At 33.0% G+C, this 21,443-nt stretch overlaps 3 protein-coding genes and 1 non-coding gene across 5 annotated transcripts; 1 reads left to right on the plus strand and 3 right to left on the minus strand.

Moving 5' to 3' along the window:
• Positions 1-2,460: 2,460 nt before the first annotated feature.
• On the minus strand, positions 2,461-5,354 carry LOC125578976. Its single transcript, XM_048742146.1, has 9 exons — positions 5,169-5,354; positions 4,056-4,329; positions 3,840-3,954; positions 3,638-3,762; positions 3,471-3,552; positions 3,279-3,390; positions 3,046-3,203; positions 2,858-2,978; positions 2,461-2,757 (listed from the first exon to the last, which is right to left on the minus strand). Exons 1-9 carry the CDS (start codon positions 5,352-5,354, stop codon positions 2,461-2,463), a joined length of 1,470 nt encoding a protein of 489 aa, XP_048598103.1.
• Positions 5,355-6,970: 1,616 nt separating this feature from the next.
• On the plus strand, positions 6,971-7,189 carry LOC125579704. Its single transcript, XR_007317759.1, has one exon. It is a non-coding gene; the product is annotated as a small nucleolar RNA U3 (small nucleolar RNA).
• A 3,754-nt stretch (positions 7,190-10,943) lies between these two features.
• On the minus strand, positions 10,944-12,628 carry LOC125579144 (protein yippee-like At5g53940). Of its 2 annotated transcripts, XM_048742803.1 has the most exons (5): positions 12,466-12,628; positions 11,820-11,863; positions 11,540-11,648; positions 11,382-11,437; positions 10,944-11,296 (listed from the first exon to the last, which is right to left on the minus strand). In XM_048742803.1, exons 1-5 carry the CDS (start codon positions 12,559-12,561, stop codon positions 11,221-11,223), a joined length of 381 nt encoding a protein of 126 aa, XP_048598760.1. In that variant the 5' UTR covers positions 12,562-12,628; the 3' UTR covers positions 10,944-11,220. The 2 variants fall into 2 exon arrangements, with proteins under 2 accessions (XP_048598760.1, XP_048598761.1); XM_048742804.1 differs by lacking the exon at positions 11,540-11,648 and having other exon boundaries at positions 12,466-12,627.
• Positions 12,629-17,765: 5,137 nt separating this feature from the next.
• LOC125579145 (protein CUP-SHAPED COTYLEDON 2-like) lies at positions 17,766-20,647 on the minus strand. Its single transcript, XM_048742805.1, has 3 exons — positions 19,594-20,647; positions 19,206-19,489; positions 17,766-18,678 (listed from the first exon to the last, which is right to left on the minus strand). The coding sequence occupies exons 1-3, from the start codon at positions 19,781-19,783 to the stop codon at positions 18,046-18,048; spliced, it is 1,107 nt and encodes a 368-aa protein (XP_048598762.1). The 5' UTR covers positions 19,784-20,647; the 3' UTR covers positions 17,766-18,045.
• Between the last annotated feature and the right edge of the window lie 796 nt (positions 20,648-21,443).

Raw genomic sequence — 21,443 nt, forward strand, 5'->3', positions numbered from 1 at the left:
TTGTAGTTGTATTATTTGATGGTTACCTTCTATCCTTCTTGATGTACGTTTTGATAATAATATTGCCCTTCGCATGGCACGGGCATTTGTTCTTGCCACTGCATGTATTAATATTTTAATTATATGTTAATAATCAGATGGTATATTTAACAAAAATGAAAATGTTATCATTTAGAATCTTGTACCGTATAACGCGCAAATGTCGCAGCCACCTATAGAGGGTAAAATGTTTACCCATAAAAGCATTGTAAGTAAAATATTTGTGTCTACTTAGCATAATCACAAACCATCATAAATATATTAATATAGAATTTGTTTTTTGTGTGATATAGCTGGATAACTCACAGTCAAAGTATTGTGGGGCAAAATGTTGTGGCATAGTTCCCGCAGCTGGAGCTGTTCGGGAAGAATAAGAATAAATGAATGATATTAGAAAAGTTGGACCAAGTAGTCGAGATGTTTGGGTTTTTTTAATAAGTAAGTAATACAGAACATTGATGGATTGAGTGATTGAATTTAAGGTATACCTTTAACTTTATTACGTACTCCTAGCGGCCGTCCACGTTTTCGCTTCGTTGTGTTTGAACTTGATGACTCTGATATTAGAAAGAAAAAAAATATTAAAATATAAAGTTATGATTATAAAGAGTAAACAAATATATTAAATAATTGTATTACGTACAGAACTTGATAAATAGTTATTTATTATACATTTAAATTTAGTTCTGGTCGAAGAATAAGTACTGATGATGTTTTATTTTCAAAAGGTAAAATATAAATATGTTGTTGTATAATTAATACTGTAAATATTTTTGTTATAGGTGTATAATTCTTGGTTGACGCTGTATGATTTTTTGTTGTAGGATTTCGTTTGTAATTCTGAAAATAATTATTTGTTCACTTTTTAAATATTTCACGTGAAGATATCACCTTAATAATTGTTTATTTGTAGAGTTTTAAAAATTTGCAAAATAAGTCTGCGATATTTTGCTGTGTAAGACAATATTTAATCCTGAACAACAGGTTCATTCTGAGATATTAAAAAATGATGAAGAGGATCAACATGTTTCTATACTAATACATATACGAAAATACATGTGGTTTATTCTGTAAAGCCATTTTTTTCCCAAGAACCCATTATGTAACATCACTACTTCTATAATAATACTTATACCAAAATACATGTTGGTTTTTGCATAATTAGGATTATAAAATACAAAACATCTTCTAGATAATAGGAAAATACACTTATATTGATGAAATATATCAATACTAATAATGTTGATTTTTGTTATTATTAGAGTTTTGGATTAAAATATTAAATTAATATATCAATAATAATAAGGTTTTATTCAAAAATGAATTTATAAATACAAAATACCTCCTACAGGTTGAGGATCTTTGGAGGTTGTTCCATTATGTAACATCACTACTTCTATAATAATACTTATACCAAAATACATGTGGGTTTTTGCATAATTAGGATTATAAAATACAAAACATCTTCTAGATAATAGGAAAATACACTTATATTGATGAAATATATCAATACTAATAATGTTGATTTTTGTTATTATTAGAGTATTGGATTAAAATATTAAATTAATATATCAATAATAATAAGGTTTTAATTCAAAAATGAATTTATAAATACAAAATACCTCCTACAGGTTGAGGATCTTTGGAGGTTGTTTTGCCCATGGTGGTGAGAGAGAACTGTCCCTTAAACAGAATGAAGAATATCAAAACAAATAACCTTTGCACTTTCTAATCAACTCCTTTTTAAAAAAAAATAACTTACACGGATAACTTTTTGTAAGGACAGAACTTCAACGGATAGACAGGAATGAATCTGGTTGTGCAAAAAAAATAGGAATGAATTTGTTGAGGGCTCGTGAATTTCTGAAAAGGGGCGATGGACTTGTGTTTATGAGATTAGAATTGTTGATGTTATTTTACATATAATATGTTTAATGCCGTCATTAATTTGACTTAATGACAGAATATTTTAAATTTAATTCTCAATAAATTCAGTAGATACTATTTGACTAATAATTGACTTTCAAAATATGACCATACGTAAATAAATTGACAGTATTACAGTTGCTGTCAAGGAAATTGTTATTGATAAATACGAAATGCATGCATGCATTAGGCTCTTAACTACGTATACGTATGCAAAAATGCAAGCTGATCAAACAACTTAAATAAGTTAGGAATGAAAATCAAACCACTTTAATATGATTATGCTGATCATTCTTAAACTTCATAACAAAGCTATGAATAAAAACAAAACAACTCAAATAAGCAAACGAAACCATAAAGTGTTTCCAATACCAAACTGTTTTAGCAAGAAGGAAAAAACTGTTTAAAGAGAGATAAAGTAGACTGTTATTAGAGAATCATCATGACTGGGCAGTCTGTACCAGCCACTGATGGAGTGATCATTCAGCATGTCATCTAGCCACTACGCTTGGTACGTTTTGCCTTCTTCTCCTCTTCAATAGCTGAAGCGCCACCACCACTACTCTCACCCAACTCTGTGTTCTCCACTTCAGTTCCTGGCAGCGTCTTGAGTGGGGGGTTCTTTGGTGGTAACTCTGCTGCTGAGACTATCTTGGTGGCGGTTAAGGACAGCCTGCTGGAAGTGAAGTTGTAGTGAGCCACCTTGATCCTGAATTTCTTTGTCTGGCCTATTGCATCAATGAAACACTGTGGCAGTGGAACTTCAATCTCAGCCTCATCTCCACCATTTTCCTAATATAACAAAACGCATTCATCAACTTCCGTAGACGCTATGATTAACATAAGTGTGAAGATTATAGAAAGTTTCATTTATCATCAGAGAAACCATTACCTGAACATAAGCATCGATCAACTCTGTTGCTTTCCTGCCTGTGAGATCTTTCCCAGCATCTCCGAGGATGATGAACGTGCACTGCTCATCATTATCATAGACAGACAGCTCCACACGATAGCTGGTTAAAACCAAATGATTAGTATACACATTTTCCCTTGAAAACTTATTTGAGAGGAGAAACTTACTTGGCTATTGCAGTAGCATTTTCATTCCCGCATTTTGGGCAAAGCAACGTTGTAGGCCCACGGTTTAACTTGGTCTGGCAATCCTTGCAAGCAATGTAATACCACTCAGTGCCAAGCTTGACATCATCAATTGTGGCAATGCAGTCAAAGTAGGCAATCTGTAATCACATTCTAAGCGTTGTCAGCAACTACATTGAGAAAAGTGTTTGATTGTAATAACAGAATGGGATTACCTGAGCAGGCTGACGCTTGATGAAGGCGGCAATCTCACCTATTGTGAGAGTCTCAGCTTTGACCACCTCAACAGGGTTCACCAAAGAAGTCACAGAAGGGTTCGTGGCCAGCCTTGCAGGTAATTTAAAATGAGGCGATCAGTAAAGGGGTTAACACATAATCGACTAATCTATAAGAAATAAAGTACTAACCAGGCCAAGTATTCTTTGGTGGGGTCAACCTCTTCATCGAAGAACACTCTTGATGAAGACATTGAACTTAAGCATAACTTCCCTGGCAACACAGAAGCAGTTAGTTATAGGGTTATCTAATTGGATTTGAGTGATTAGGAAGTCTAATATGGAGTGAGAAATATTACCACCGAGTCTCTTAGGATTGACTGTTGTCACCAAAAGAACCGTTGGAGTGTCTGCACATGCGTCAAACTTGACGCGGAAATTCTCCGCTGCCTCGTCCCATAGGTAGACGTTAATCACTGGACCACTGCAAATTAAGAAAAAAATAGATCGTTCAGCAAGGATCATAAATTTTAAAACAATGGCTGAATTATAGTAGCTTACTCTTTAAGTTGCAAATGAACCAAGATTTTCCGAGAAGCTGAGTCATCCTTGATGCACAAAACCGGACGCTGATGGAGAGGATTCCCATCAACCAGCTTAAGGTGGCCGACAACATCTACAACACAAAGTTAGACTCATTGTTAATTAAACGGTTACAAACAATCAATAGAGAAGCTGTAATGGGTGAACCTTTGTAAGAAAACATCTACATCTTACCGTGAAGATCTCCTCTGAGATCGCAGTTTGCTTCAAAATCTGCAAAGGAATGGATTCTGAAGCGCTCTGTCAAAATGGCTTCAATGTCTTCTTCCACCTTCCTCAGCTCAGAGGCATGTGAGATGCAAATTACCAGCCTCTGGTCAGCAACATGGTACATCACCTTGTTGTTCGATGCATAGTAGTTTGTCAGTGTGTAGATCATCCCACGCTTAAGCTCTTTCTCGTATTGGTTGCGACGGTTCTGACCAATGAACCCCTGAGCCACAGTACCCTGCATAACATAGAGTCAATATTGGGTCAGTCGAATATCTAAAAGTATTGGGTCAGTCGTATACCTATCACAGATACGCTAGTCTGATTTCAAGCTGATAAATAATTTTTTTTTACAAAGATAGTTGCGGTGAGTTAGCAAAACAACAAAACAGGATTGATAAAACAGTTTAAGTTCTGATAAAGACACGCTCATTTGAACATGAAGACAATTCAAAGATACACAAATAGGAATTGTAACCAATCAATCAGGTTATTTAAAAACATATACGCCTATACAATTTCAGCTCAAACCAGTTGATCATTTTATTTTTCAAAGATCCTACTAAAGGGCTTAATTTCATCTCAAATCAATCAATTAAGTTTTTACCAAGATACGCCTATATAATTTCATCTCTACACAACTGATCAATTTATTTGCTTAAAAATACGCTTGAGACCGGAACCAACCAATCAAGTTTTCTATCAACAGACGCCTATATAATTAAATCTCAAACCAACTGATCTATTTTTTTTTTTTTTTTTTTAAAAACGCTACGCTTAAGACCAGAACCAACAAATCAAGTTGTATAGTACGATACGCATATATAATTTCGTCTCAACACAACTGATCAATTTTTTTAAATTTAAAATACGCTTAAGACCTGAACCAACCAATCAAGTTTTCTATCAACAGACGCATATATAATTTCATAGCAAACCAATCAATTAAGTTTTGATCAACATACGCCTATATATTTACATCTCAACATAGCTGATTTAATTTTTTTTTTAAAACACGCTTAAATAATCACGGTTCAGAAACGGAAACGACATCCAAAAGGAAACATGAAAACATACCTCTGCGTCGATCAGAAGGAGCTCGATCCCAAGAATGATCCCTGGTCCTCCTTTGACATTCTTGCGAGCATCCCAGAAATGAAGAAGCCGAAACTGCATGGTGGAATCTCCGGGTCCCGGTGAAACTTGTCGGAAGAGGAGGAGAGGAGAAGATTCGCCGGTGCGGATTGCGGCCTCTTTCGACATGATTACGATTTAGAACTAACGATCCGATGAGAGAAAGATAAGGGTAGGATCTGAGGTAAAAGACATGAGGATATAAATAGGCATCTAGATATAAGGCGGAGGGTGGGAGGTGGAAGGTCTGTAGGGATCTTGAATAGAGGCTTTAAGGGAGAACATTGAAGTTCCAGCCCTTTCATCGGAGGCGTTTTACGGGAAGATTTGGGGAAGAGAAAGTGAATCGACATGAGGGACAGAGAAATGGGGAGCGGCGATTAGGGTTGTCGAGAGGAGGAGAAAGCTTTCGAAGCTTTGGCTTCAGTCTCGCCAATACGTAGATTAGGATAAATAAATGGGCTGGTCTGGGAGAAATGAATTATCTGTTTGATTTGGCTTGGGTTTCGCAGATGGGTTAGTGGGCTGGGCTGTGAAAAGTGAATTATCTGATTGATTTGGCTTGAGCTGGAAACGAAATAACGGAGTCGGAGAATGAGGATGCGCCCACAGAGCCCAATCGTGAATGATGCGATTTTAATTTCAAACAGAATCAGCCAGTGACGTGGCAAAATCAGTGGCTGGGAATATTTTGACCTTGGGGATAGCTTTAGGGAGCTTTAAAATAGTCCCTATTATATAGTGGGATTTTAGATATTTACAAGGGCGGAGGAAAAGAAGGAATTGTGGGGGTCACTTACCCAGTAAAATTTGGGAAACTTTTTTTGGTGTTTTTATTTTTAAAATTACTATAATATTTAGTCAAAAATTTTCTTTTGACCCCACTAATTTGTATTTAAAATTTTATGTGCCTCTATTAATTTGTAAAACAAGCATTTTTGTTACAATAATATACTCCTATATATATATATATATATATCTTATTTAAATATTAAATTTATATATCATGACTCCAGTCAAATATTTCTAGCTCCGCCACTAGATATTTAACATAAATTATTCAAATTTATATGTTGTATATTATTTTTATTTTTGGATTTTAAGGATTATATGGTATATTGAGATTTTTTAATTTGTTTACATAATTTAAATGGATATTTGAATCTAAGCTGAATCCACAAAGATCCAAACTGAATCACAAAGATCCAAACCGAATATAAACCAAAATTTATAAATACTAGAATGGGATTTAAATCTCTTATCTTGAAAACTCAAAGCCCGAATAGATCCGAACCTAACCCGAACAAGGATCCCAATGTCTATCCCTTCATAATGGCATTGTGTACATTTTTTATGAAACGGTTCGATTCTTTAACTCGTCTGGTACCTCGGTGATGAAGCATGCATGTCCTGTTCATTTGAAAATGAAACGCATGACCTTTAAGATCTTCAGTCTCACACTCTGTTCTCCCAACTGAACTATTGCTTTTCTTCTGTCTCAAGCTCTTTTTTTTCAAAATTTGAGTTTCATAGCCGCTTAGCCCTGCTTTGATGGATCTGCATGTGGTTGAGGAACATGGAAAAATAAGTTAGAGATGGACTTTCATAAATAAGTGGGCCTTCTCCCATAAGCCATTTATGGTAGTATATGACTTAAGTTCTGTTTTCTGATGCGCAAACTTCCACATCGCTAGAATAGTAAAAGACCTCGTTGTATATATAACCAAGAGACATCAACAATGAAAACGACCTTACTTGAACATGATTTGTTCTATAGGCTCGTACCTCTGTATCCTTGATTTCTAAGGAGACATGCCCTATATCCTGGTTGATGAACCATGACCGTGCAACCAGAGCGTGATTAACGGCTAAGATCATCTCTAGATGTATCCGGTGCTGTAGAGGATCGTTACCCGGCTCGGTCTAAACCTTGCAGGGGCGGTTGCACGGCGGTCTGACAGGCTCCTTTTTTTGTTTTTACTTGAAAATCGACCTTTTTAACCTTTCCAAATTTCCGAAAACTAGAGCTGATTAAGTAAATCAAAAGCGGTAATTTTCTTTCATTATTATGTTAGTCGACTCGATCAAATCTCCACAACCTTTACAGGGCCGACACGTGAGCCTATGAATTCGTCCTGCAAGAGTCAACACATGGAGTAACAGCCAAAACTAATATCAAATCTTTAACGGTGTTCAAGGCAGACAAAGAAGGAAGTGTGGTTTACACGCAATACACTGTAGACATCAAAATCGACCTTTTTAACCTTTCCAAATTTCCGAAAATTAGTGTTGATTAAGTAAATCAAAAGCTGTAAACCGAAAACTAGCGCTGATTAAGTAAATCAAAAGCTGTAATTTTCTTTCATTATCTATGTTAGTCGACACGATCAAATCTCCACGACTTTTACAAGTCCGACAACAGACGTGAGCCTATGAATTCATCCTGCAAGAGTCAACACATGGAGTAACAGCCAAAACTAACATCAAATATTTAACGGTGTTCAAGGCATACAAAGAAGGAAGCGTGATTTACACGCAATACATTGTAGACATTTTCCCCTCGAAGTCTGAATCTTCCTGTGTCCCTTCTACTTATTTTCCCGGCTTGGAAGTTAGAACCTAACATCATTTGTCAATCTGGATGCTTATACCTCCATCGCTTATAAAACTAGTACATTATTGGCTACTCACTATATTCCACCTCAAAATATAAACTAGTTGGAATTGAGACCGAGTCATGCTTCCAAAATTAAAAGCTTTTATATCTTCATAAGTAGATCACAGTCTTACCAGTGCGTGTGAAAAATTATATCTAACTACCACATATTATTTCTGTTTCATATTGATCAACTTCTTAATTATACCCACTGAAATGACCTCTGATCATGAAACTTGTATGTAACAGATTAAGATCATCATAGTAACGAAATATTATGTGTTGCTCAAGTTAGAATACTGGAAGGCTTTTTGCTGTGATTCCAACAAAAATTTGAATTTAATGTCTCAAGTGAAAAAATGTTTATTTTTAATCCTTGTTGTAAGTATCATTGGACTTTGTATACTTGTTCTACTCCTTTACAATTCGGTGATGTATTTGTCTCAACGGAGTCTGAATTTTAAGTTAGTGTTTTATTTTCATTAGAAGAGAGTAGAAATAATCAGAGCGAGATATTGGGATAAGCTAATCAGGAATTAGTTTATGTTACTGAGATGGATGACCTTCAGATGTGAGCTATCGCTTTTCCTCTAACTCAAGCTTTTCTTTCCAAATTTGTGTTTCATGGATGCATTGATGGATCTGTATGTGACTGATTCTTTCAACCAGATTAGTGTCATGTATAATGGATTAATAAATAGATTTAAATAAATTGTCTTCTTCTGAGACTTGTTACAAAGTAGTGGAGCAACGTGTAAAAAATAATCAGAAATGGGCTTTTTATATAAAAATACCTGAGCCCTCAACTATAATAAACCACTAGGTAATAATTTGCGCCTTGCATGGAATGTGATTATTAGTTTTGTTATTTTTTTAATAAGGAGACATTAATCTGTTTAATCTGCACATCGGTTCGGTTTTAGATTGTTTTTTGGTTTTTAATCTCCTAAAATATAACTATCATTTTAAATCAATATTTATTTGGTTTGTTTATTTTCATGTTATAAATCTTAGATAGTCATGATGTCGAACCAATTGTTTCATATTATAGTTTCTAAACGGATAATAGTTAAAAAAAAAAAAATTATTAAAACAAATCATTTTATTACAATTTGGTCGATAGTGAAAGAAGCATTAAGAAAAAGAATATTTTATCTTCCAAAAAAGTTAAATATTTCAGTAGTGGTAAATACTTAGTTATAAGGTGCTCACGTTAATGTGCACATGTTTGTGTATGTAAAAGTATATAAAGATGGTTGATAAATATATAAAAATACTCTTAATTAATATTAAATGACATTTTTCAAAATAATACATGAAAATAAAATTCTTACAATGAAATTATTCAAAAAAATATTGTAAAGTTTATATAAACTGTAATATATAACTTATATATAATTCTTTTAAATATATGTATATATATGCATATAACGGATCAAATTGGATATCCGTTCCTATAAATATTGATATCGATATCTAAAATGACAAAAAAAATTCTAAAGAAAGTGATTCAAGATATAGATAATCTTTTTAAGTGTTTAACCAAACATGATTTGTTAATTTGTCTGCATGTCGAAAGCTAAAAACGCAAACTGGTTTTTCAATTCGACACTTGTAAAATCTTTGTTACTATCACAATGTGTTATTCTTGTACTTTATGTTTGGTCTCCTCAGGATTGCTTTTCGGAAAGGGCGAAATTCCTGGACCGACCTTGAACTATTACAACTACAGTACAAAATTTTACAAAATTTATCCAAAATGACGTCATTTTGATAAATTAACGGATGACTAACATCTTTGATTGTCAATATATATATAAACATAATTTTGAAAATTTATGTAGTATTTTTAAATTTTAAATTTTACATAATTTATCAAAAACAAAATCTTTTGCCTCTAATCTAAAGGCAAACCAACACAAAATTCTTAAATTATACAATATAGTTCAATTTTTAGTAATACTCTAAAGTAAATATTTAAATTAATAATAATTGGTTTAAATTTATAAAATAATGATTTTTTTAAGTTAAATTAAAATGTTAATGATAAACAATAAAAATTTGATAATATTTATTTGATTAAAATAAAACTTAAATATCAGTTACTGTTTACAAATTTATACAAGAAATTTACTTTGGTCTAGTAATTAATCTGATCTTACTTGTCCACCAGTATGAGAATTTGAACCTTCCAAAAATTAATTTTTAATTTTACAGAATTTATCCAAAATGACGTCATTTGATAAATTAACGGATGACTAATATATTTGACGCCAATATATATAAACATAATTTTAAGAGTTTATATAGTATTTTTAAATTTTACTTTTTACAGAATTTATCAAAAACGACGTTGTTTGATAGCTTAATGGTTGAATAACACCTTTGACGATTAATATATATATATATATATAAGCACAATTTTGAGAATTTATGTAGTATTTTTGAATTTTTTTTTGTTTAGTTCAGTATGAAATATGCACTATTATAAAGTTCGGAACAGAAAAGGCACAACACTTAAAGTTTATGTAGTATTTTAGAGTTTTTATGTAATTCAGTATGGAATACCCACCACTTCAAAGTTCAGGAGGAAATAAGCATGACGGGTAAAGTTCATGTTGAAATAAGTACTTTCCCAATGATTCAGTCACGGTCACAATTAGTTTTACAAATTTTATCCAAAATGATGTCATTTTGATAAATTAACGGATGACTAACATCTTTGATTGTCAATATATATATAAGCACGATTTTGAGAGTTCATGTAGTATTTTTGAATTTTTTTTAGTTCAGTATGAAATATTATTTATTGTAAAGTTCGTGAAGGAAAAGGCGCAATTCTTAAAGTTCATGTAGTGTATTTTGAATTTTTATGTAATTTGGTATGAATTATGCAATATTGTAAAGTTCAGGTTGAAATAGGAGTTTTTCCCTACAAAACATAGTCAAACAATACTATCATCAGCTCGTTATAAAAGAGGCGATAAGTAACTAAGCAACTAGTTACCTGTATAACCTTTTAGTCCAAGAAAATGCAAATTGATTAATTGTAAGAAGAAAAATAAATGTAATATATTTTATTAGTTTAACTGATCAAAGCATTTATTCAACCTCTTGGAAGAGTTCTTACACAAGTTAAAAAGGTAAAAAAACAAAGAGACCGCGATCAAAAAAGTCTTTGAGGGTCTCTGAGACAATAAACAACACAACAACTTCAATCACCATACACATCCCTTTATAAACCTCACTTTACATATTTTACACTAGCAAGCTCTGATCTTGACGAACATTATCCCCCACACACGGACACAAGAAAGGTAAGAATCTAAAGCTAACATTTCAAGAATCTTCTGTGTCGCTTCGAGTATCGATGTAAACCTCTGTTGATAAATCCATTTCATCCACGATCCTTCCCCTATAAAAACAAAAAGAAAATTGATTGCAATAAAACCAGAGTTTATGGCTGAAACCGGGTGGACTTTCAGAAGAGAAGATGTTACCTTTCCAGAACAAATTTGCCTTCTTTGTACTTCTGAGCTTTCTCATGCGCTGATTCCTACAAAAGAAAAACAAGAAAGCCACAATGAAAAATGAGTAACTCCCAAGAAACGTGGTAGTGAGACTAACAAGAAAGAGTAGAGTTAGGTGAGAGATTTACATATTTCCAACCAACATTCTGTCCGCAACAGCAGCAGAAAATATCAGCAACAGTGTGCATACCAGAAAGCATCATTCTTTCCTCTAAAGGACCCATACTTATGTTCACTCTACACATATCCAAACTCATTGCATAAAGATTGCATTACAGTTACAGAGCAGAGAAAAAAGAATGCTAAAGCCTAATATTGTTAAATAGCCAAGTGAAACTTTACACAACTTGACATTGAAGAAACAGAACACCTGAGTAAATAATAATATCAAAAAAAGTTTATACTTACGAACGATTGAAGAGGTAAGCCTTTCCTCTGCGGCAATGGAAAGACTACAAAAAAAAAAGATGAGTCAGTGACTCAGAATAAGGTTTACACTCCAAATGGATATATTCATAAGCACAACATGCAGCTTAAACAAACATTATACCATAAGCTATAATTGCTTCAGTTTCTCATATTTCAATGACAAAACTTCTTTCTTTCTTTCTTTTCTGGTCAAATGATAAACCTTCTAATGACACAAGTGTTTGAGTATAAGTTACTGTAATAACAAATTCAGTAAGGTAAAAAAAAGGTAAAGTATATGTTTTATCTTAAAATATAAGTTTAATTCTCCAATCTTTATACTTTAATCCCAGAAGAAAAATACTAAACTTAAGAATTTATAACAGTAACTTAAATAAAGCTTTTTCTTCATTTTTTTTTTTGCAATTCATTTTTTTGGAGAGGAATGAAGACTAACTTGCTAAACCAAGAAACCTATATAGAGTGCTTCCACAAAGAATTCACCAAGATAACGAACTTTCCAAATAGCGCTATGCAATAGGAATCGAACTAACAAGCTCAAGAAATGGTTTGTAATTTCAAGAAAGATGGGAACTAGTGAATTATCTACTATTTAAGTGTTGAAGAGGAGAGATTAAAGTATTACCTTGGAGATAAGATCATCGGGAAGAGCGAGATGGGTTCGGCAAAACCTGCATCTGTAAGATCTTCCCTCAAGCTCCACCGTGAATATCCTTCCCATTCTTGCTCTTCCTTTTCTCTCTCTCTCTTGTCTCTGTTTTGTTTCTTATCAGTCAGTCACTTACGAACTCAGAGGCCTTATAAGTGATATATTGGGCCTTATTGGGCTCTTTTTAAAGTTTTCCTCGTCAAGAAAAGTCTTTGGATCTTTTGTTGACTTTTCTTATTGATTATATTACGTTAAAAACTCTAATTTATAAATTAGTAATGCTACGACTATGATATTTTCTAATTTATAGAGTTACTAATTTATAAAAATATTATATTTTTTAGATTTTTTCTATTTTTATTTATAAAATAAAAAAATATTTGATTTTACCATATATACATTAATTAGATTTCAAATTTTGATTTTCATATTGTTTTATTATATTATTTGATGTATTTTTTCATAGAATTTATATGTGCTTTTGATATAATTTTACTAAATATTATCAAAATATATTGAAATATTAAAAAAATAGAAGTATTTTTTATTGTGAATATAAAACCAACAATATAATGTTTAGTTTGTAGTTACATTAAATGTATACATTGATAGAATATTAATTTATGATTTTAGTGGGACCATATATTTACATAGAACTTTTTAAAAAATTATTATCTTATTATTTTATCGATTTGTATCATTTGAACCGGTTCAACTTGGACCGAAAAAAATATTAATTTATAGTGTTTATTAATTTATAGAGTATTAATTTATAGAATTTATACTGTACAAGATTAATTTTTACTTCATAAAATTAATAAACTTAAAACTAATGAAAATATATTTTAAATAAATAAATAAAATAGTTTAACAATTATTATTTCTGCGCACGCCGCATAAAACCATCTATTTATATTATCTATGTGAAGTCCCACCAGAACGCCATGGACAATTTCGATAGTTTTGCATATGAGACTCAATAAGAACATTGTAAAATATATCAGTTCAACAATTTTGAAATCTAAAAATTTTTATTTGCCATGACTATATGTAGTGAAGAAGCATCGAAACTTTTCATGTGAGTAAATCTAACAAAAAAAAACGACATCGTTCGTTCCGCTTGCGAGACACCAACTTATCAAAGAGAAAAGTGAAGGACGGTAGCATCTGGTCCAACTCTCTTTTATAATAGACTTACGCTTTGTATGCTACCTTTTTCTAGCAAAGGTTCTAGACTCATGGCTGGTAATTAACCTTATTTTTGAAATCCACTAAATACACACATTCTTTTAATGAAATTAACATACTTACAAATAAGAGGGAAAATGTTATAATTTGATCATCATTTCTTTTGTAAACCTAACTTAAAGTCATAAGAACTAATCAATTAATGATGCAATGTTATTCAATCATTCAAATTATAACAATTTCTTTTAATGATACAATGTTATTCAATCATTCAAATTATAACATTTTCCCTCTTATTTGTAACTGTAAGTATGTTAATTTCGTGCATGCCCGTATAATTTGATTGGATGTTTCGTGCATGCCCGTATGTTAATGAGTGTCATAAGAACATGCATTTATATATATGATCATGTCATTCATCAAAACCCATATCCCTATTCTCACATACAGCTGTCTTTCCTTCCGAAAACGTCCAAGCCTTTGCTTTTTCGCTTTACTCTTAATTTCAATTTATTTCTTGTTAAAACAATTTCCGTTTACGTCTCTTTTCCAACTTTAAATATCTCTCATTTCTACTTGGGTTTTCTAGTTTATCCTGAAACTTAATTACATGAATGATATATCGTCCAGGAACAAGTTCCGATCTCGTACGACGCGTGGATTGCCATTTCCTTGCACCACGCCCACTCTCTCCACTCATTAGGACGAGTAAACACACCGCATGCATGCCCGTATAACGTGCGCCCGTTACTTCGCCGACGCCGGCCAAGTCCATCAACGGTTGTGCACCGGCCACTTGTCGCGATATGGAACGTTCGATGTTGTTGGGACCACAAGGTCCACAACCACATAAGGATCCATCATCGTCTAAGTTTGATGTGTTTTAATATCCTTTTCCCTCTCAGGTTTTGTCATTTGCTGCGAAACATGAATATTGCCATGTCCTTGTATCTGAATACTTAGGGTTCTTGTAAATTATTGGTTGATACAAATAGAAATTTGGGAATATTCTTCGTGGGAAGATTACAAATACTTGAAATCAGTTTTAGTCCGACAAAACAACCCTTACATTGTTACCTCTTTATGCAGCTAAAGCAGTATCTCTGTATGTATGCAGATACCATATATATCATTGCACCAACACAAACAAGATATTAAGAGCACCATTAACGGTTTGAACCCGTGCAAGTTTCTTAAAGAAAAAAAATATTATTAGTATAATCATTTTATTTTTGTTTAGGTTTAGTTATACCAATGAAACAATAGTGGAGTAACATATGTTTTCTTTTATACTCAACCGGTTCTTAGAGCATCAGGATTGTGGAGTACCTCTTCTGGTCTCTTAAAAATGTTACTTTAATCAGATAATTATATTTATTTTTTTCAAATCAGCTGAGTGGTTTACAAATTGACATATGTCAAAAACACTTATTCTAATCTTCGAATATAGTCTCTTTAAGATGATACGTTTCTTTCTTCTCTTTTCTACATTTTGTTTCTCTTTAATTTCTTACTTTTTCACTTTTTATAATTTTATATTGGTGAAAGATTTATATTGCATGATTAATGCAAGTCTCTTATAATGGAATTATTAGCGTAATATAAGATACGGTCTCTTAGCTTTTAACTAAAAAAACTAAGAGACATACTTTTAACTAAAAAAACTAAGAGACGTCTCTGTTAGTTTTGATATTAGCGTAATATCAAAACTAAGATTTGTTAGTTTTGATATTAGCGTAATATCAAAAAGATTTGTTAGTTTTAAAATTTCTTGTCAAAACTAGGTAGTTTCAAGTTTTCAGAATTTGCAGGAATTAACGCATATGTTCGGTAAGCTCTTCGATACTCCCGTGAATTAATCCCGTGAATTTGAGCTATCCAAGAACCATCCTCTCTCGGATTAATCCTATTTAATAAACATAGAAGAATGGTAGAAGAAGCAAAATTTGTAGATGCATTCGTGACATTGAAGGTTGGTGACTAAAGGGTTTCACGAGATTTCTCGAGGAAGAAGATGAAGATCTGTTATTTCCACTGTTAGGTTAGTTATATAATCTAGTATATTCAACAATATGTCAATATTACATTAAACGTGAGTTGCATCAGTGGTTAAAATTTCTTGTCAAACGTAGTTTTAAAATCCGTCAAAATATACACATATCATACACGGCTACTATATGGAAGGGTTATATTGCGGATTGAATGGAGGTTTGACTTGCATTTTTTTCATTTGGAGGATAAACTTGCAAAACAAAATCACTTGAAGGTTTTTATTTTGCAGAAAACCCTTTTTATTTATTCTTCTCAAACAATTTCAGCCGTTAAATCACATAATAACTCTTACGTTGCTGTAATCAGTGTGGGCGTCATGACGTACTAAATCAGACGCCTTTGAAAAAGCAACGTAATACTAAATCTTGTAGACTTGTAGTCATTTCAGCTGAGGTCTGAGAATCAAAAGGAAAAAGAGAGATTAATTTTGTCTCCAAAGGAAACTCAAAATCATAAGCATAAGTATGTATACCCCTTGGCATCATGAAAAATTGCCATTTAGCGAGACGTACATGTCTGTGACTACAAATTTGTCTTAGAACTAGGTAGTATAGGTTGGTGATGCAACAAAAGCCATAACTGATGATGGTAATGATTTTGATGATGGCACAGTGTTAACCCCACACACACACATATATATATATATATATATGTAGGCATAGACTATACACACGTGAAATGAAAACGCATAATGGTAATAATCTGTATTATTAATTATGTCTCTTTCTAAAAATAGAAAAACGAAAGCCATCCTTCTAAAAAATGAGGTGGATTGTTGTACAGAACCTGAACTTGAGAGTTGTCCGTTCGTCAACCTGCCCATCATAGTCACCATCCCCGTTTTAAAATCCTTGATCGCAACTACTTCATCTTTGTGATTATTTAATATCTTAACTGTTAAACAATGCATGACGTTAATCCGAAATGTCACTTTTATTCTTTGAAGATATTAACAACACGCGCAAGCATATTATATTAATCTTTAGATAGCAAGAAAAAGCTTATTTGATAGACTTATTAAACCAGTGGACACCAAGTACACAAGTACTTTATACTTGTAACTTGGTATTAAAGCTTGAAACTTTGTATACGCGATTGTAATCCGAGAGAAGTTATAAATGTCCAACGAGTGTCTTCTCTTATAAGTCAACATTAGCTAGAAACATAAAATGAACAAGTCTACATACACGTGTTGCACTGGATCATCTTTAACTGCATAATTTTTTTTTTTAACTTATCTTTAATTGCATAAATTAGTAGGCACATTATACGCTTAGCTAATTATGCAATCATCAAAAATGAGCTACCAAACTTTTTATTCTCGGAAATTCGGAATAGTTTGTCTTGGAAACCTATGCATAAACGCAGAGCGGAATCTAAAATTTAGAAAGTTATAAATAATTATAAATTAATGTTTTTTTAATAATTTGGAGATTATGCGATTTGTATGTAAATTTTTTAAAAGTCTGAAAATGAAAACGAATATTTCATCCAGTTGTGCCATAACTAAATCGATAACTACCATATTTATTCCCAAAATGTTGTCTTTGGTCGTTGGATAGCAAGAGATTGCTCATAACTGGAACTGGTTTTCAATTTCGATTGATAGACTTATTAAACCACTGTATTACATTAGAAAGTACTTATACTTGTTACTTGGTATTAAAACTTGAAATTTTGTGTACATGATGTGAACCGAGAGAAGTTATACATTAACATTAACGAACAGCTCTACATACACGTCGTGTTACATTGGATCATCTTTTATTGCATAAATTACTAGCCACATACGTTTAGCTAATAATGGGCAATCATCTAAACAGGTTACCATACGTTTTACTATCGGAAAAGATAATGGGAAATACGCCATATAGTTTAGTTCTAGAAACCTATGCATAACCCGGTTATGATAACCGCCATATCAAATCTGCCTTGGCTTCAAGACGAAACCAATGTACATAAAAGGCTATCGATTAATTGAATTCATTATGTCGGATTATATACGATTGACACAACGTGTTCAATGCCCAGAGTCATGGGAAATATCAATATAGTGACACCATGAAATTAACATGATGATAAACATTAATACATAACGACGATAGCTTTTACATACTTTAAGTAGTCCACTTAACACTTTTCTTAACTTAAACTAACACGGACGATACACTTAAAAGCTACATAATTAAACGAAAAATCAAGCTAGGGGCATATTATTAAGCTCCTTATCACACTTAGATATATCATAACCGTCCTAGGATTTTTTTTAAGAAAACCTTGAAGGGAACACACTTATGTAGTTAACGCCTCTTTTGATTAGTAATTCCATACGCAATCTAGTCCACCATTAAGTAGACCAGCCTTTGTCTCGTTCTCTTCCGCGGTTGTCTGTAGCCAGTAGTTCATTCCGGTGCCACCGTGGGAAGAAGGCAAATTAACGGAGGGGGTCATGGTCGATGCAGAAGACGAACCAAAGTAAGGAAAGTGATTGAAGTTCTCTTGGAACGACCTTATGTTAGATAGAGTTGAAACGTTTCTAGAGACAAAACGAGAAAAATGGTCAAACCCAGGCGGAGCAGGCGGTAGAAGATGGTTGAATGAGTCAACGTTAACATCTAAGCCTGAGGCAGTAGTAGTCGTGGCAGTGGAGAAACAGGACACGTGCTCGGTTATCGCAGTGGCTGTGAGGGTTGTATTGCTGCTACGGCTGTTGTAGGAGTAGCAGCTGTCGGTATAGCCGAGTGTTGTGGTGGGGTCAAAGAGAGGAGGGAGTGAGACGGAGGAAGGAGAGCTTGGTTGCTCACGGTAGTTTGTGGAGATGGTTGAGGGTACTTTCGTCTTTTTAGACCCACCGGTACAGCTGCTTACGCTAGCACTTGCTTCTCCCCCGGAGGCCCCGGTATTGGCTAAACCGGTTTTCTTGAAAACCCTAGATATCACCCATTCGTCCTGAGGGAGTAAAAAGAAATTTGGGAGAATAACGTTAAGTAAAATTAATTAAAAGAGAAGGGTCCTAAAATAGACTTACTGAAATTTTAATATTTAATATATATCAGAAAATCCTGAAGACATGTCAGAAAATCCTGAATATGGGTTTACGATTTGGGTTTCGCATTGAGCTTTCCAAAAGTAGGATGTATTTATTTTTTATTTTGTCAAAAAGTTCAAAAATTTCATGCTTTAAGAAAACACCATTATGATTGAAATCCCAAGAAATAAACCAGCAGATCTTTTCTATTTTATGATCCATGATGATCTCACTTCAACCCTAATAAATAGCCATGCTTTTTCAGCTATCGATATTAAATGCAGAAAAAAGCAAAACAAGAACTCAACGTCACCGATTATGTCATACTCTTAGAAAACAAAATAAAGAAGCAAAAGATTATATACTAATTTATTAAGGGTTTAATCAGAGATAAAAAAAGGTTTCTAGTAAGAAAATAATAAAAAGGTTACAAATTTAATTAAAATACCTTTGAGCTTCTAGAGATTAAATGATAAGAGAATTTGCCTTCAAGACGATATTCATGCATAACCCAATTAGTTTTCTCTCCTTTAGGAGCTCTTCCTTTATAAAAGACAAGAGTTTTCTTCATCCCAACAAGTGCACAAGTCTTTGAACTATAGATCTCTCGGTCTTTTCCGGTAGCTTTCCAGTAACCAGCCTCCGTTGCTCTGTTCGTTCTCAATCCCGTCGGATACTTCCGGTCACGGAGGCTGAAAAAGTACCATTCTTTCTCTCCCATCTTAGCTTTCCCTAAAAAGTTGATTGGAGAGTGGTTCAATTAGTGAAAACTAAAGCTTCAAAAAAAATGACAAGAAATATATGTTAGTAAGTTAAGTTGGTTTGTTTTCACTTACCGGGAAGTTGCCAAGGCTCGCACTTGTTGAGATCAACGTCTGCAATGGCGCGGCTTGAGAAGCAACCGTCAAGAACCTTGCGGAGGAGGTAATGGGTGATGAGTTCTTCATCTGTGGGATGAAACCTGAAACCTGGCGGAAGATATTGGCTGTCTCCGCCGTGGTCATAGTGGTAAAGTGGAATGTCCATGAAGAACTGATGTTAAAACTTTTTGGGAGAGAAATATTAAACCCTAAGGAGACACAAACTGTTTTGAAGGGGAGGATACACGGATACGGATATAGATGGTTCTTGAGTGAGGATGTGGTTATAATGTCGACGATATTTTATTTTGTTTATTAGTATATATTTATACATTGGGATTTGATAGAACAAAAACGGCGAAATATATGGAGTTTTTTTGTAGTTAAATTAACAAAAAAAGATCGTAGAGACCATAATAATTGTAATAAAAAGACAGGTACGTCTATTCTCTCATAGGAATCTGGGGGTTTTCTCTACCTTGTCTTGTAGTAAAGAGAGCAAAGCCAAAAGTAGATTATTACATCACTTTTTAGTTTATCTATAGTTTGTTTTACAGAGTCGAGGTTTTTTAATTAAACGAATTAAAAACCCAAATTAATCATGAAGCGTCCGTGGTTTTTATTATCCGAGTATGCGTGCGTGCATGAGAAAAAGTGCAGTGGTATTCCCTGTCAGTGATGAAAATATAAGAGATGATGCAGATTGTATCTTTTTATTTATGAGTCTTTTATTTTGTCTAGGATCTTGTTTTTTTCTATATATTATTATTGCGTTTGGGAACCATATTATTAATTGTGGATACAACGACTAATCGAAACAATATACTGTGGACTTGTAGTAAGGGATTATTAGACGCATACACTAGTAATTCGGACAATGAAGAGTTTTCCTTTTATTTTAATTAAAATTTGGATATTATATAGATAAGGCTGTTTCAAATCTTGGAGTGTCAGCATAGTACATGATTAAAATTATCAAAAAATTGACAGAGATTTCGTTACTACACGCCACCACCTTCTCCACCTTTCACCCCTCTGTCTTTTTCTTTTCTTTTATCTAGACTTTGTTTTCATTTCCCATTTTCTTTTGTCATGTGATGGGGTTCTAATATGTATTGGCTTCAAATTTGTAAGATCAGAGAGAAAAACACATATAGTTATTTTTGAGTTTTATGAATGTCATTGCAAGATTTAACAATAATTGAACCAAACATACCAAATAGAATATAGGGCCACTAGAATATATTGCTGCAGGCGGGTTTTTAGGTTTGTTTAATCATTATTTATATAATATTGATATTTAGTTTGGTTATACTTTTTCAAGCTTATATAAATTTTATACACGTGTTTAGGGCAGTGATAAGATACATCACAATTTCATTTGCTTGTCATATAATTAATAGTTTTTATGTGCAAAACCTCGTAAAACGACATAAGTTTGGATCTTCAAGGAAAAAGAATCTTGACACAACATAGAGTAGGATAAGAGATACTCTTTTGCTTTTATGTTGTTCTATTTTAGAGAAAAATAAATAGTTTTACATTGGAAATATTCTACCTAGTGGTGAAACACTCCATTGAGTATTTTACAATATAATGATAATATTTGAAAAAGACTACTTCTAGATGGTGAAAATGGTGTATTAACCCAAGTATTGACCAACTTTTTCTAGAGAATTTGAACGATATAAATTTTTTTTTCCACACTTTAACGATTCAACATATACAGAAGGCACATAAAAATGACGTGATGCTTGGGATCCACTTTCAGATGCGATGTATGTTAGAGCATCTCCAATAGCACATAAAAATTATTTTTATATTTT

The sequence above is a fragment of the Brassica napus genome, chromosome A10 (assembly GCF_020379485.1).
Source record: "Brassica napus cultivar Da-Ae chromosome A10, Da-Ae, whole genome shotgun sequence".
NCBI lineage: Eukaryota > Viridiplantae > Streptophyta > Magnoliopsida > Brassicales > Brassicaceae > Brassica > Brassica napus.